General features: G+C 35.8%; 1 protein-coding gene across 1 annotated transcript in view; it reads left to right on the top strand.

The window, feature by feature from the left end:
- Window positions 1–8,680, top strand: part of LOC133182211 (CLK4-associating serine/arginine rich protein-like) — a 46,084-nt gene extending 37,404 nt beyond the window's left edge. The window contains exons 19-20 of the mRNA XM_061316965.1: window positions 923–1,359; window positions 8,369–8,680. Of these exons, the coding sequence (XP_061172949.1) occupies window positions 923–1,359; window positions 8,369–8,429 (498 nt within the window). The 3' untranslated portion in view covers window positions 8,430–8,680. The remainder of the gene's footprint in view (window positions 1–922; window positions 1,360–8,368) is intronic.
- Window positions 8,681–16,664: the final 7,984 nt, after the last annotated feature.

The following is a 16,664-nucleotide window of genomic DNA, read 5'->3' on the forward strand; positions in this document are numbered from 1 at the left end:
ACATTATTCTTTATATTGATTTTCTGATTTCGATGAACATTGTTGCCATGGTTACTAAAAATAGAAATTTCCTTGAAATACCTTCAAAATGCTACCCTACAGTTTTGGTCTGATTTTAGTATTACTTAGCTCACAAGTAAACTACACTAAGATACATTATTCTCTGTACCAGTTTCGGATTTCGATGAACGGTGTTGCCATGGTTACTAAAAATTGAAATTTCCTTGAAATACCTTCAAAATGCTACTCCTCCTACAGTTTTTGTCTAATTTTAGTATAACTTAGCACACAATTAGACTACACTAAGATACATAATTCTCTGTACCAGCTTTGGATTTCAATGAACGGTGTTGCCATGGTTACTAAAAGTAGAAATTTTCTTGAAATACTTTCAAAACGCTACTCCTCCTACACTTTTTCTCTGATTTCAGTATAATGTGGCATACAAGTAGACTACAGAGATACATAATTGGTGTTATTGTTTTTTGATTTTGTTGAATGATGTTGCCATGGTTACTTAAATCAAAATTTCTGTAAAATTGTTTTAAAAGGCTACTCCTCCTACAGTTTTAGTCTGATATAATAATAAATCTTGCCACAAAAGAGACTAAACCAAGGATCATTATTCTGTTTATTGCTGTTGCAAAGTTTCAAGTCAAAGTTCTACTTTTATCTTCCTTTATAAATACAACCAGTAGAGCTACAGTCTCGTTAGAGACTTCTGGTATTTGGAACATATCAGTACTTTTCATATGATTAAAAGAAATTGCTAGGTGTTCCGAGTAAGTGTGTATTAGTTATCAAACTTATGCTTTTTGCAGGGAATCAGTCTTTTTCAGTGATTCTCAGGGAATCAGCAAAATATATCAATTTACTCTTATATAGTGAAAAATCAGTAGAGGTATAATAATCATATTTGTAGGACAGAGAAGAAGAACTAAGAATTAGGACTCTAGAAATGAGAAAAAGGGAGAGGGAAAAACGACACAGAGAATTAGAAGGGCGACAAAATAGCAGTGACTCTGATGAGAGAAGCAACAGTCCTCAAGTTAGAAAGCGAAGTCCTAGTCCTAAACATAGGTCCCCAAAGCCAGAGAGACGGAGAAGTCCTCAGCCAGAACGTCGTCGAAGTCCTTTCTCAGATCGAAGAAGAAGCCCATTACAGGACCGCAGAAGGGGTTCCCCTTCTGAAAGGAAGAAAAGTCCAATTAGAGAGCGCAACAGAGGTTCACCAGACAGAGGAAGAACCCAGTACTCTGAGAGGAGACGTAGCCCAGGGCATTTAAGACGGAGTGGGGATAGACACCGTAGTCCAGTCAGAGGTAGACGAGAAAGAAGCCCAAGAAGTTATAGGCACAGGTCAGAAGGTTTACAAATAAACTTATGTTAAGGCCATATGATATTTACTTTTTGGGATTTGAGCCATACCTCAAGAACCACTGGGACAATATTTATTAAATATGACTCAAGGATCTTTAGGATTTTACCTATGACAAATGATGTTAATTTTAGAAACACAAAAGATATTCATATGATCCATATAAATTCTAAAATGACCAAATGTGTACATTACAAAGCGTTTACTGGTAATATTAAAATATTTCAAAAGTGTTTCAGTTTATGTAAATTTCTGTGTATTTTAAGCACAAAAAAGTACTTTTTACCCCCTAAAACATTACTTAAAGGGTCATCTTAACACAGAAAAAATATGATAACAAATTTTTTTAAAACTGATTTCAATGTTGCCTGGAATGGAACCAGTTTATTAACTCACATTTAGAGTTTCTAGGAATAAATTGTTCCTCAGAGTTTCTAGGAATAAATCGGCAGTGCTTGGAATTACATTTCAATGACAACAATCTGTTTAAATTTTGAACTATCTATCCAATTCTTAACAAAATCAGAAGTCAAAATAAAAAATATCGCTTCTGAAATTGGCATGTTTATTTCAGTTTGGCTCTGTCAAAAAGGCTGATGTTTTTAATAGAAAGGTCAGCAAAGCTCAAATCATTGATGAACAGTTTTGCAAAAACGTTCACACAACTTTCTTATGTTGCTCTTGATTAACGTCTATTCCAAGAAACCCAAATGGCAGAATTGGTAAAATGGGTAAATAAATGAATCAGTTAACATTTTTTTTTTAAACATCAAATTGTGATGTAAGCAAGCATATCCAATATAAGAACTGAAAGCAGAACCAGAATACTGTAAAAGCAGAAATATTTGTTGGGGATTAAATTTTGTTTATTTTAGGAATGACTCTAATTCTTGGCCAAATTATTCGAGGATAACCTGGTTTGGGTCAGTTTACGCTTTATAATCCGCGAAGCGGATTATAAAACAGCGTAAACTGACCCAAACCAGGTTATCTTCGAATAATTTGGCCAAGAATTAGAGTCATTCCTTATAATTTAATTCTAAAATCATTAAACAACTGTGGGTGTAAAATTTCGTTGCTTTTTATTAGTTCAAATTTGCCGCTCAATAATACAACCCTAGTAACGGAAGTGATGGGAAGCGAGGGGAGGTAAAAACTGATACATAGTCCTAGCAGCCATGTTTTTTGTTTATATGTGGTAAGATCCGAGTTACTGTTTGAAGTTAAAGGTACATTTATTAAATCTGGAATTTTTCATGAATCCTGAGGACTGGAAATGAGAGGATTGCATGGATACAGACGATTCAGCTGGTTGTCAGGGGGGTGTGTCCCCATACCAAACCAGGTTATACAGAAATAATTTGTGTTCCTTTTTGGATATTAACCAATCAGAGGCTAGAATACAAACAAAACTAGTGCTAATTGTAACGGGAACCGTTACAGATGTTCCCCAAACGGTTCCCCAATCCCTTATGATGCTCCATTCCCTACAAGCTTAAATAAATTAAACAATACTTTAGTAATATAGATGGTCACTTTATTTTTAAGGGTATTTCATTGGAAACTACTCCGATATAGTCATATGGGTATTAGCCAATCAAATTTCAGCGCATGTGCTTGCACATGTTTTCTACATTTTTCACATTAATTTTCTTATAGTGTCTCACAATACATACATTTGTGTTAAATATTAAAGGATCTCATTGAAAAATAAAAGAGATGTAACCCTTTAGGTATTAGCCAATCAGAATTCAGCATAAGCGCATGCATGGCCTTGCATTCAATTTTGATAGTATCATAATGTGGGGGCTCTATGTGCCTATCCATGTCGTAAATTTCATTCTGTTTTGTTGAAAACCAAGGGAGTTATAGACATTTAAAGTTTCAACCAATCAGATTGCAGCACACCTGAATGCGCGTGTTTTCAAGAAATTTCCTATATAACATGTTGTAGCACTTTATAATATATACTTATATTCTAAATTTCAAAGTATTTTGTCAAAAAACAAGGAAATTATTGAGATTTTTGTATCAGCCAATCAGAGAAGAGCGCACGTGCATGCGCGTGAGTTCACGCTAATTTGACCATGTTTTCTTGTCTAGACTACTAATATATCTTTATACTTTGAGTTTCAAAGCAATTCATCAAGAAATATAAAAGTTACGGCTTCATCAAGTATATCAGTCATTTCACTCATCGCACACGCGCGCACGTGCATGCATGTGCGCGCAAAATGACCTTCGTTCCGAACACCTACACAACATGCCTATTAACCCTTAAAAGGTTTCATGTCAATCGGATGAGTGGTTCTATGAGAACACTCCCGGACAAAAAAGTACCGGAGAAGAAAGTAGAAAAAAAGAATAATAATAATAACTAGAAACTCATTGCGAGCAATGAGAGGTCTTCCGTCCGATTCTGAAAATAAAAACGAAAATTCAAGCTGAAAAAGTGATAAAAGAAATTGAGACACTCTGGAGATTGAACCCTCGTCGTCAGAGTGAAAATCCAACGTGCTAACCATTAACCATTCACTTTTTTGCATCACTTCCTGTCACCACCGGAAGTAACGGCGACACACGATTTTCATACGATGCAAATAAACTGATGACGGACTATCAGTCCTGAAATTTTCAGACTTCAGTCGTTTATTGTTGCCGAGCAATTGTGAGAAGAAATTCTAATTTTGAGGACAGGAAAACATGCGACCGGAAGTGAATCTTATAAAAAAAATCTCCAACGTGTCTCCAGACATTTGCAATATCTACAACATGTATTTAAACATTTCAATTCCTTTTCTATAAGCGATATTTATGAGAAAGTTAAATATCGAAATAACGTATTTTATCTCCTAAAACCGGAAGTTGACGTTTTTGTTTCCGGAGGAGTCTAACATATTTCAAAACAGCGAAAGAGATGCAATAAGGTGATGCAAGTTTTAATTTAAACAAGAAAAGTTGAATTTTTGGATTTCTTTGATCACTTCCTGTGACGACCGGAAGTGACGGCTGACAGTTTAACCCAAAGGATTTTGCCTACTCTTCAAGGACTATTACTCATATAAGTTTGTTGTCTTAATCTCTTACCGTTTCTGAGATCTCGCTCAGATGTTTTCTCATTTTGAGGACAGAAAAACACGCGACCGGAAGTGAATTTTGCAAAGATATTGGACGTAACTCTAGACATTTGCAATCTGAATAACATATCTAAAAATCATTTCAAATACTTTACCTATAAAAGATATTTATGGGAAAGTAAAATACTCAAATTATGTAGTTTTTCTCTTATAACCGGAAGTTGTCGTTTTTGTTTCCGGTGGGACCAACATATTTCGAAACTGCGAAAGAGTTGCAATAATGTGATGCAAGATTTGATTAAAAAAAGAAAAGTTGAAATTTTCGATTTCTTTGAACACTTCCGGTGACGACCGGAAGTACTGACGACGAAAACCAAAGTAATTTCGAACATCTAGAAGTCATGGTCTATCATCTCTAACAAGTCTCCAGTTCATATCTTTAGCCGTTTCTTAGATCCTTCGAGGACAAAATTTCATTTTAAAATCAGGAAATTGCCCATAACTTGGCACTGGAACCGAATTTACCAAAAAACGGAATTTTATATAAAATTCATATAAAGACCTTTTATCCCTGAAAATTTCAAAGAAATTCATTGAATAGTTTTCGAGAAATCGCGTGCACAAAATTTTGTCTAAAAAAAAAAGAATAATAATAATAATAAGAAACAATAGAATCACTATAAGGTCTTCCGTGGAGACGGAAGACCTTAATAATAATAATAATAATAAGAAACAGAGTAAAAACAATATGTTCCCAAACTTCGTTTGGGGAACATAATTAAATTATTTCATTGTTAACAATTATCAACGAAATTAAAACCTACACAAATTTTTTATATGACTATATATTGAATAGGGTTATTTTCGAAACAATGAAATTAAATGCCCACGAACCTTTTATTAGAAGACAAATCAAAGAACATCTATCCCCATAAAAATTTGTGCTTCTACATTATATTTTGACCCTCAAAAGTTCTCTTTGACTCCCAAAAGTTAACCTCAAAGGGTCATAATAACCCTTGGTTTTCAAACTTTGCAGAAACACTGATTTCAAGGCATCACCACACAACTCTTAGGAATTATAGTGTATGGATGTAGAAAAAGGAAATATTAACAAGGTTATTATAAACAAAATATCGGTATGCATTTTGGTTTGAAAATACAAATTTTATTAAATTTTTATTAAAATGTGTCTTGATTTTAACAACCACAACAAAGGAAAGAAAAGTTCATTTTAATTTATTGGATAAATTGCATAGTGTATTTATTAGCACAATTGAAGTCCAGAGGGAGTTATTTTGATGAGCAGTCCATTCTCCCCTTAATCAATTCAAAAGAAAACATCTCCAAGGACTATTCCAGCAAATCTTCTTCTCTGCCCCTTGGTATTTTATGGGAAAAAAAAATAATTGCATGGTTATGATGAGCAAGGATGTCTTTTGAAAAAATTTGAAATTCATAACCCTGGGGTCAGGTTTTTAGCTCACCTCAAAGAAGTAACTGTAAGTCCTATGTTGACCAAACTTCCATGGATGATACATCTAAGGATGCACACTACTGGACTTGTTTCAGATGCTGGTTCTGACCTACATTTTCAAGATGAGTTACCAGGTTAAAGTTTTTGGAGTAGATCTCATTTCCAAGTAAATGTAAGTCTTATGTTGACCAAACTTGCACGGATGATACATCTGAGGATGCACATTACTGGACTTGCTTCGGATGCTGGATCTGAACCTACATTTCCCAGATGAGTGACCAGGTTAAAGTTTTTGGAACAGGTCCATTGCCAAGAAACTTTAAGTCCTATGTTGACCAAACTTGCATGGATGATACATCTAAGGATGCACACTACTGAACTTGCATCAGATGCTGGATTTGACTTTCATTTTCTGGATGAGTGACTAGTTTTAAGTTGTTGGATAAGTCCATTCCCAAGTAACTGCAAGCCCTATTAGACCAAAATTGCATAAATGTTGCATCTAGGGATGCCTACTACTAGATTATTAGTTTTAATGTGGGTCTTTGCCTTACTTAAAAACAACACTCATTGAGGTGAGCTCTATAATCTCTGATTACCTATGTTTTGTTGTTAGGGTGAGTCTCTTGAATATATAGTAGAAATGCTATATTTCTTTGAAAATCTTCTCTGCCCATTGTTACTAAGGGAATATACTAAGTGTTTATGATGAGCAAGGGTGCCTCCTCCAAAATTTTGATTATCTTGGCTCCTTGGTCAGGGGCTCTGGTGTTAGGTTAGGGCTTTGTTGAATCTATAGTGAAAATTAATTATTTCATTGAAAATCTTCTCTGCTCCTGGGCATCCAGGAGGTAAACAGAGTATATAAATTTGCAGTAAGCAAGGGTGTTTTACCAGATTTTGAAATTCTGTACCCTTTGGTCAATTTATTTATTTTTACTGAAAGAAGTTATTCCCCTTTTGCTATTCTTCTTTGATATTTAATCACTGTAAATAATTTAACTTAAAAGAACAATTGAATAACAGAATTATATAAAATTTTTTATAATATTTAATACAAAAAGTACTTACCGGTAGTTTTTAATGATCAGGTAAACATTTAAATAATTGATAAATAAAAATGGGACAAAAATACCATATATTTGTACATTAAATAATCTTTGAAGACTATGAGAGGCCTATGTGAGGGGAATGAAATGTGTTAAAGCTGTACCCAACAATCCCCATATAAGCCTATATATCCCTATATAAGCGGCAGACCTCTTAACAGTTCAAAGTGTTTCACTGTAGACATCTTACATTGATGTGTTGCTTTGTCGCGATGAAATTATTAAATTTTACGCACTTTTTCCGAGCCAGGAGAAAAGTAAAATCAAATGTACAAGTCAGTGCATTATTTACAAACAGAAAATGCACATAAAACAAGGAATAAACGCAAAAAAAATGTAAGACCACAAATGGAATACTACTTTGGCCACGACTTTCAAGTGTGCAAAACTATTGTTTTGATAAGTCCACATGGGGATAGTGACAAATGGGAGAAAGTGCAGGCAAATGAAAAGATAAACTTAAAAGATTTGGTACCGAGTACTAAATTAATATTTTGTTGATCGCTGATCATTCTATCTCTTGCTTTTTGGCAGCGTAGCTTTATTTATCAGCTTATTTTGTTTCAATGTTTGGATCGTTACATTATACTCGTGTGACTGTTAAGGCTTTGCACCTCTTGTTCATAATAAGTATTGCAGCAATTTTCCGAAAAAAGTTCTCATTTCTTTTCTGTAAGTGATGCCAAGATTGCAGAAAATGACTGTAAGCATGCATTTCAATTGCTGTAGCTGGAAATTCTCAAAATAGAGATGGATGCAAAGATGCACTTTATGATGCCTCATCAAGCTCATACATCATTACTTGAATGACATTCCATCGACCGGAAGTCCAGGAGTTACTCTGCTGCGCCACGTTCAAGGAAGTTCGACTTCAGCATCTGAAAAACATGCATTTCAAAAAGGCTGAGGAAAATTTCTTTCACTCAGATCAAAAGACTGATGAATTTAATACAACGTAGAATCCGAGCTGCAATGTTAGTGCATGGTGGACTTGCGTGTTCTCATTGAATGTAATTGAAAAAGGGGGGAAGGGGGGGGGCATGGATATTCGTGCATGAATAAACCGTTATTTCAGTTTCATCAACTAAATTTAGAAACCACCCATAATATTTTTTTCCTGGAAAGACAACTATGTGTACAAATTAATTACCAAAAATTTAGACCACCCATACCAAAAAATAAAAGCGATTGTCATCTTCCCTACACTTTTTGCTAAAATAGGTCTTACTTATATAGTATAAAAAAATAATAACTGGTTGAATATTTGATTTATTTGCATATTTTGCTTTAAAAATTAATTATTGAATTGATTCTTTGTCATTTGTAGATCAAGATCCCGTTCAAGGTCACGATCAATGGACAGAAGACCAAGACTTGTGAATTACTGACAGAACAACAAAGAGTGTGAATGTTATCAGAAATGTTAATTGAACTACAGTGTGATTTAAGAGAATAATTTGTACAGAAACAGAAGAGAGATTCTTTTAAACTTTGTGCACATAGTACCGGTAGAATCTGATTGCCTATTTATATACCTTAGTACTGTATGTCTGACAATCAGTAGTAAGGGTTTAACAATATATCGATGCATTGTGATACAGAGGGGAATGATACATCAATAAATAAAATGAAGAATCCATTTTTTCAGTACTTTCAGAAAGTATATAATGCACATGTTATGGTTCCAAAACAAGAGTACTTGCGTTAACAACAATGTTAGAACTCATTAAAAACCAAAAGAAATTTAAATTTCATCTTTTCCAAAAATTAAAAAAGAAAAAAAAGTTAAAACTAGATTGCTTAAATCTTGGTTTTGGAAAGTACTAAACACTGGGAATATTTTTTCTTGAAAGAGGAATGCTGAAATCTACATGTTTACTTTCTTAAAACCTAAAAATAATTATGAGGAAACCTGTAGATTTAAAATCTTGATATATCGTGATATATTGTGATATTTCTGAAATATCATGATGAATCATGATACATTTTTTCCCTTACAATACACAGCCCTAATCACTAGCAAGATTTACAAAAGTTCTAAACCAGCTGTGCATGAGGTACTTTACAAATGATTACTTCCTAACAGTGCATCATAGGCATGCAAATTCCAATTGTCATATACATGTATTTGAATATGATTGTTAATAAATGATGTATACAAACAAATAAGTAATATCTGTATTGTACATTCTAAGAGGAACAAATTCTACAAGCTTGATAAAAAATCAATTGGTTTTGATTACTTTATTTGGGGATAGAGGTACACATGACAAAAATTTTTAGACCCCTATTTTTAGCTCTTCTGACCCAAAGGCTCAAAGAGCTAATGCTATGGCCATTTGTGCGGTGTGCAAAAACTTTTTAGAATATGGGCCATAACTCGAGAACCCTTGGCCAATTATTGTCAAATTTGTCTCAGGGTATCCTTGGCCCAAGGGTTTCCGTTTAGACTAAAACTAAGGTTGTGACCCTTAAACAAGGGGAAGTAATTAGGAAAATAGAAACAAAAGTAGTGGTTGCTAAAAACTCTTCTTCTCAAGAACCACTGGGCAGATTATCACCAAACTTAAACAAAAGGATGAGGATATGTTGTAGATTAAGAATTGTTCAAAGCATCACCCTGGGGCAAAGGACGTGGTCTCAAGGTCACTTCAAAGTTGACCAAAAATTACATTTTATTAAAATGTTGATATTTTGCTTACTATAAGGACTAGGATCATCAAATCTTGTCAGTTGATGCATCTAAGGACCTCATATCATGTTGACTCAAAAGTAGGTCATGGTGACCTACTTTTTAAATTTTGCGGCCATTCTTTTTCAAAATGATTTAGAGGCATATTTTGAACCATTTAAGGCCTATGATCATAAAACTTTTTCAATTGATGCATCTTGGGTCCCCAGAGTACGTCAATTAAAAAGTAGGTCACTTTGACCTACTTTTTGAATTTTATGGCTAATCTTTTTCAAAACAATTAAGGTCATTAGTTTGAATACTGAGAGGTTTAGAATCATTAAATCTTGTAAGATGTTGCATCTTGGGGCCTCAAAAAATATATATTAAAAAGTAGGTCACAGTGACCTACTTTTTGAACTTTGCAGGCTTTCGATTTCAAAGCGTCTTAGAGGCATAATTTGGACATTTTAAGGCCTATGATCATAAAACTTTGTCACAATGACCTACTTTTGAAATTTTATGGCTATATTTAAATATTTAGGGTACTATTTGGCTTAGAATCATCAAAATTTGTCAGTTGATGTATCTTGGGTCCTCAGAGTAGGTCAACTGAAAAGTAGGTCACCATGACCTACTTTTCAATTTATATGACTATAATTAAATATTTCGGGTACTAATTAGTTTAGAATCATCAAACTTTGTCAGTTGATGCATCTTGGGTCTTTAGAGTAGGTCAACTGAATCATCTTGGGTTCTCAGAGTGTTTCATCTAAATTGTAGGTCATGATGACCTACCTTTGGAATTTCAAGGTTTTATCTAAATATACAGGATACTTAGAAGCTTCAAATAGAAGTGATAGGTTGTACAGTTTATCAGAAGAGCGATTCAAGGCCGTTGGGCTTCTTGTAATTATGTACAGTGTACTTTGAAAAGAAGGTAGAACATCTGTTTCGTTTTCATCCCAACTGTTGACGACTTTCAGATGACTGCTTCTTAAAACTGGTCAGACTATCTGCTTCTGACTTCTGGTATGAGGCCCCTAATATGCAGATTGTCACTTTGCTCTATCTGGCTACTGCTGAATGATAAGTCCACCATTGACATCATCACATGGGTTCCTACTGTTACTGGATGTTTTGATCCTTTAAAACTATGACATCCTATAGCTTGTGGTCCACAGTGGTGATTTTCTTCATGCAAGTCATGCAGCTGCCACTCCTTTGTGTCTCTTAGGTGCCAAATGCAGCACAAAACCCTCTCTGCCTCCTTACCTAAGTTTTTGACGAAACTTTATTCTATTTCTGCCACTGATTCCAAAGGCTTTATTAACTCTCCATACAGAATGTGCAGGAAATCCACAACATCCAACTCCTATGGGGAATAGCCAAGTCTTCCATCCTCTAGTCCCATTGTTCCTATAGCTTCCAGTACTTGGCACTCTTCCTCTCATCCCTAACCAAAAAATACTATAGTTTACTATAGTATCAAAGTTTTTGCTATAGTAAAAAGGTATTTCTACTTTGGATTTCAGATTGTTATATTTTATTTTCTCCAAATCATACATGCAATTTTTTTATATTAATTGGAATTATTATTTGTATATTCACATATTATTTCAAAATATTACAACACTGTTATCGAAGTTAAGAGATTTTAAGCATTGAAATCTCAAAAAGTCCCAGAATAAAGTGTAGCAGGTCTGGTGTTCATTTAGCCTGTACTTGGCGTTGTGTTTATTTTTGTTTTGAGACGACTTTCCGAATTAGACCTCTACATTAGAATATACCTTGGAAATATTTGTAAATTGTGATGAACTAGAAAAGAAAATAAGATTAACAAGACTTTACAAATTTATTACAGTTACATGTATAATATACGATGTGAAAACCTAATTCCCCTAACCCAAATATAGTCTAACTTAACCCAAATATAATTTAAATTAACAGAATTTAAAGCACAATGGACGATTCCAGTATATGTAGAGTGTAGCTAGCGAAGCCAGCTGTCTCACTCCCCGATCTAATAGTTGCATAGCTTTATATAGAAAAAAAAAAGAACAAATGAACTGTCAAAGAACTTATTGGCCGAAAAGATAAAACTGGGCGTTTCTAAATATAAGATATATAATTTACATAGGGATCGAAATGAAATAATTAAGAAAACGTAAATAAACCTAATCTACCACAAAAGTTTCATGGTGTAACGTTTCCGGGTTCTTTTTAGGATTCGGCTGCTCTGCCTGAGCAATTTAAGAATTAATTTTCTCAATCACAAATTCAAATTAGAAATATTTACACTATCCCTGTCTTTTCTCGGGAGCGCACGTGCCTTCCAAGGATTGAAGCGCATTAGCTTCTCCCCTCCAGCCAAACCCGTGTATTATTGTAATAATATAATTATATATTCACTACCAAAGTCCCGAAAGCCAATTTCAGGCACTTAAGACTTTATTCAGGTATTACAGTACCTAACACGTTTGGCTCTTCTGTTTTGGGCGGTCTTTACAAACCAGCCGTCAGCAACAGACTGACTGTTCAACCCGGCTGTCTCGGTATATATACCCTACAGGTCACGTGATCTGCTGAGAACCGAAAGGTACAACCGTGCGTCAAGAAACAAGTTATCACAATGTAACTACTGAGAAACGAAGGGATACTTTGATCTTGATTACAACTTTGCTTCATTACCCACGCCTCCAGGAAATGCGTCTCGCATTCCTCTTAAATCACAACTGGACTTTTACGTCTCGTACATTTGTCACAGCCTATAACACACCGATAAACATCTTTCTGAAATCCAGGCCAATGATATCTTTGTCGTATCTTAGCTATCGTTTTGTTCACCCCCAGGTGTCCCGACGTCTGATTATCACGATACATTTCTAAGACGCGTCTGCGCTCTTTCTCAGGTATGATAGCTTGATGTACTTCTTTGTTGGAACGAAGCAGAGTCCACTTGCGCATTAGCAATCCGTTCTATATAGTAAGTCTAGAAAACTGATTCCAAAAAAACTTCACTACGTAGCCATGCATAGAAATATCGCTAAGACTTGGTCGCTCTTCTTTCTCAACCCTTGTTAATACAAGCTTAATGTCTCCTCTGCTCTTGAGCTTCTTGAAAAGTATAATCCATGTCGTCACTTTTTATCTCCGATTGTTGTAAAAGTTTTGCAACTAATTCAACTTTCGGATAATTTTCCAATGATGAAGGATCAAACCCACACTGAGCGCACGGTATTCCGCTCAGTGCATCCGCATTACCATGCTTTTTACAGGATCTGTGTTCTATTTTCATATATATCATAGGTACTGATTACTTTCAGCCACCTAGCCAACTGGCGCTCTGGGTTTTTGAACCTTAAAAGCCATCTCAATGATCCATGGTCCGTTCTAAGAAGAAACTGTTTACCATGGAGATAATGGCGGTATTGCTTAAAAAATGGACAACGGTCAAAAGTTCTTTCAGTGTCACACGATACGTTCTCTCTGACTTGGACAATGTACGGCTAGCATATGCTATAACACGTTCTTTACCGTCAATATTTTGAGATAATACCGCACCAATCGCTTCGTTTCTAGAGTCGATATCCAAAATAAATTGCTTTGTTATATCAGTTAGGGCTAATACTGGCACAGTTATCAATTTGCCTAACGAACGCTTCTTGTGCCTCTTTACTCCATAGAAACTTCCTTTTTCTGTGAGTCGATGCAATGGTTTGGCAACTGGGACAAAATTCTTAATAAAACGCCTGTAATAAGTGCAAAGACGTAGAAAAAAATATTAAATCGGTCACAGTACTTGGAACTGGCCACTCAGCTACCGCTTTTACTTCTCTGGGTCGGTCGCAATTCCTTCTTTGGAAATGATATGTCCCAGATGGATACCATTGTAGCAAATAAATTGCATTTCTTGGCCTTTAACTTTAGACCGGCCTGATGCAATCTCTGAAAAAACATGTACGTTTTCAAGCATATCATCAAATGATTTGCCTACAACAGTAATGTCATCAAGGTATACTAAACATATATCCCACTGGAGTCCTGCAAGAATGGTTTCCATAAGTCTTTCAAACGTCCCAGGCGCACAGCATAAGCCAAAAGGCATTACCTTGAATTGGAATAACCCATGTCGCGTTACAAATGCAGTTCTGGACTTATCGCTCTCCTCCATACTAACCTGCCAGTAACCACTGTTATGATCAAGGGTAGAAAACATCTCGTGTCTTGACAAATGGTCAAAAGCCTCATCAATTTTTGGAAGAGGAGAAGCGTCCTTTGTGGTCACATCATTTAATCGACGATAGTCGATAGAAAAGCGCATTGTGCCGTCTTTCTTGCGTACAAGCATGACTGGCGATGCCCAAGGGCTGTTTGAAGGTTCTATCACACCCTTTTCGAGCATTTGTTTTTCCCGTGCATCTACCTCATGAGATAAATGAATCTGGATTCGCCTAGGACCTTGTTTAAAAGGTTGTTTAGTCTGATCCGTGTTTATCTTATGGCGCAACACATTTGTCTGCCCTAAATCATAATTAGAGTTGCAAACAAAAACTGATTTTTACGTATAAAGTCCTCAACTTTTGTCACTTGTTCGGGCAATAGGTTGTTCTTACATCTGTCTAACAAATCTTTCAGATCATCTTGCAGCTCTTCGGTTAACTCCTGAGGATAAGATAGCGATTTTAGTCTCTACTCATCTGCTGTCATTTTTCCAATCAGAGTTCCTCGAAAAATCTGTTGCACATCATCCGTGACGTTCATTAGGCAAACTGGTATCTTATCGCCACCTTTAACGAGAGTGCGTCCTACCAGTGCACGCCCTGTCTCAATAAAGATTTGTTCTGGTTCTACTAAGTAATCCGCTCCTCCATAGTTAGTATTTCCCGTAACATTGGCAGAAATCATTATTATTATATTATATTAATGATTATTTCACTTCTTAGTGGTATGCAAATGTCACTTGCTCTGTAACAACCTGGTGTAGCTTCCCAGGAAAATGCGTATTTTGCATTATTTAATAGCATCGAACTCTCTTGAAGATCTATCAGCCCATTGTATTTCTTGAGAAAATCAAGTCCAATAATTCCGTCCACAGAAATATCTGCAACAACTGCATCAATAAATCTATCTGACTCATCCATCTTAAAAGAAAATTGTTGCTTTGCCATAGTGGGACAGAACAGAACCACTAGCATTGAATATTCGCTGAGCGTTCTCCTTTAGCTCAGGTCTTTCCTCCTGCAATCTATCATGCAATCTCTTTGATATAAAAGTAAGGGATGCTCCAGTGTCAATCTAGTAGTTTTGCGCTACTCCCATTCACATTTCCCTGAATAAAGATACCTGCTTCCTCACACAAATTGCTTGCACCAACATTGACATCTTTTGTCGATTTTCTCCTCCTTTTACGTCTACTGCGAACTTGACATGCGCTTACGCCATCTGACTTTGCTACATGTCTCCTTTTATCCTTCTCTTTATCTCTGTTCTTCAACTTTGGGCAATTCTTCCGTATGTGTCCTTCTTCCAAGCAGTAGTAACATTTTACATTGTCAAGTTTGCATTCTCTCTGAAAAGGTCTCTGCAAAATATTGCATTTTTTTAATCTGTCTCTCCAAATTATCAATTTTATTTTGCATTTCCTGTATCAGCCGAAGGCTCAAGTGAGCTTTTCTGATCAAAATTTGTCCGTTGTCTGACATCGTTGTCTTCGTTAACTTTTCACAATTTCATCTTCTTCTCCAGAACCACTGGGCCAATTTCAACCAAACTTAGCACACAGTATCCTTGAGTGAAGGGGATTCAAATTTGTTCAAATGAAGGGTCATGCCCTCTTCCAAAGGGAGATAATTACAAAATGGTGAAAAATTAATGGCATCTTTTAAAAATCTTCTCCTCAAGAACCAATGGGCCAGGAAAGATGAAACTCATGTGGAATCATCGTCAGGTAGTATAGATTCAAGTTTGTTCAAATCATGACCCCCGGGGGTAGGGTGGCGCCACAATGGGCGATCAAAGTTTAACTAATAGGAGTATATAGGAAAAAAATCTTCTTCTCAAGAACAGCAAAGCTATGATTGGTCACTTATGCATTTAAGCTTTTGAATACTCAGTGTCGTCCCTAAGAATTGAAAAAGAAGGGGCCATAAAAAAAGTAGACCGGGGTCTGGGGTTCCTCTTCTAATGGTGAGTTTAGGGGAAATACCGAAATAATCGGTGAATTAATTCATTGTAGGCGGGAAAATTCCCCGGCCCCTGGTTCTTAGGGACAACCCTGAATACTGAACTGATTTTTGCTTTTTCCTAGCCACAGTGCTCAGGTGAGTAATGTGGCCCATGGACCTCTTGTTTCTGTCTTGTAGTAGTCAAGTTCTACTGCTAGGCGTATAGCTTCATTCAGAATCTGTGGTCAACTCTGTTTTATGCGTAGTCTCATATCGGAATCTATCAATTCATCAATAAAAGCCTCCTTACTAAGGGTTTCTCTTACTGATGGATATCCAAAAAGTCAATCTACGCACAGCTTGGCCCAGCTCAGATAATGTTTCAGATGCCCGTTGACGCCTTTCTTTTAGTTGCGCGCGGTACAAATCAGTTTGATTAGGTGGGGCAAATCTCTCTTCAAGCGCTTTCACTTACAGGTCATATTGTTGTCCTGTTTCTGACGAAACATTTCTTATTATTATACCTTGTGCAGCTCCTCGCAGTGACACTGCTAAACACAACCCCTTTTCCTTAGCATTCCAATTATTGATAGCCGCACACGCATCAAAATAGGATTAATAATCTAGCCAGGAATGAGTCCCATCAAAGGTTGCAGGCTTAATGTTACACTTGGCTGTAGTTTTATCTTTTTGGTCTTCCTTCTCTTTATCCAGTCTCTTATCTGTCGGGGAAATGCGCTACCTATCTATGATTCTTCGGTATCGATGGCTATGCATAATGCTCT

The sequence above is a fragment of the Saccostrea echinata genome, unplaced genomic scaffold, assembly GCF_033153115.1.
Source record: "Saccostrea echinata isolate AGI-Se365-2 ecotype Australia unplaced genomic scaffold, CSIRO_AGI_Sech_v1 ptg000009l, whole genome shotgun sequence".
Taxonomy (NCBI): domain Eukaryota; kingdom Metazoa; phylum Mollusca; class Bivalvia; order Ostreida; family Ostreidae; genus Saccostrea; species Saccostrea echinata.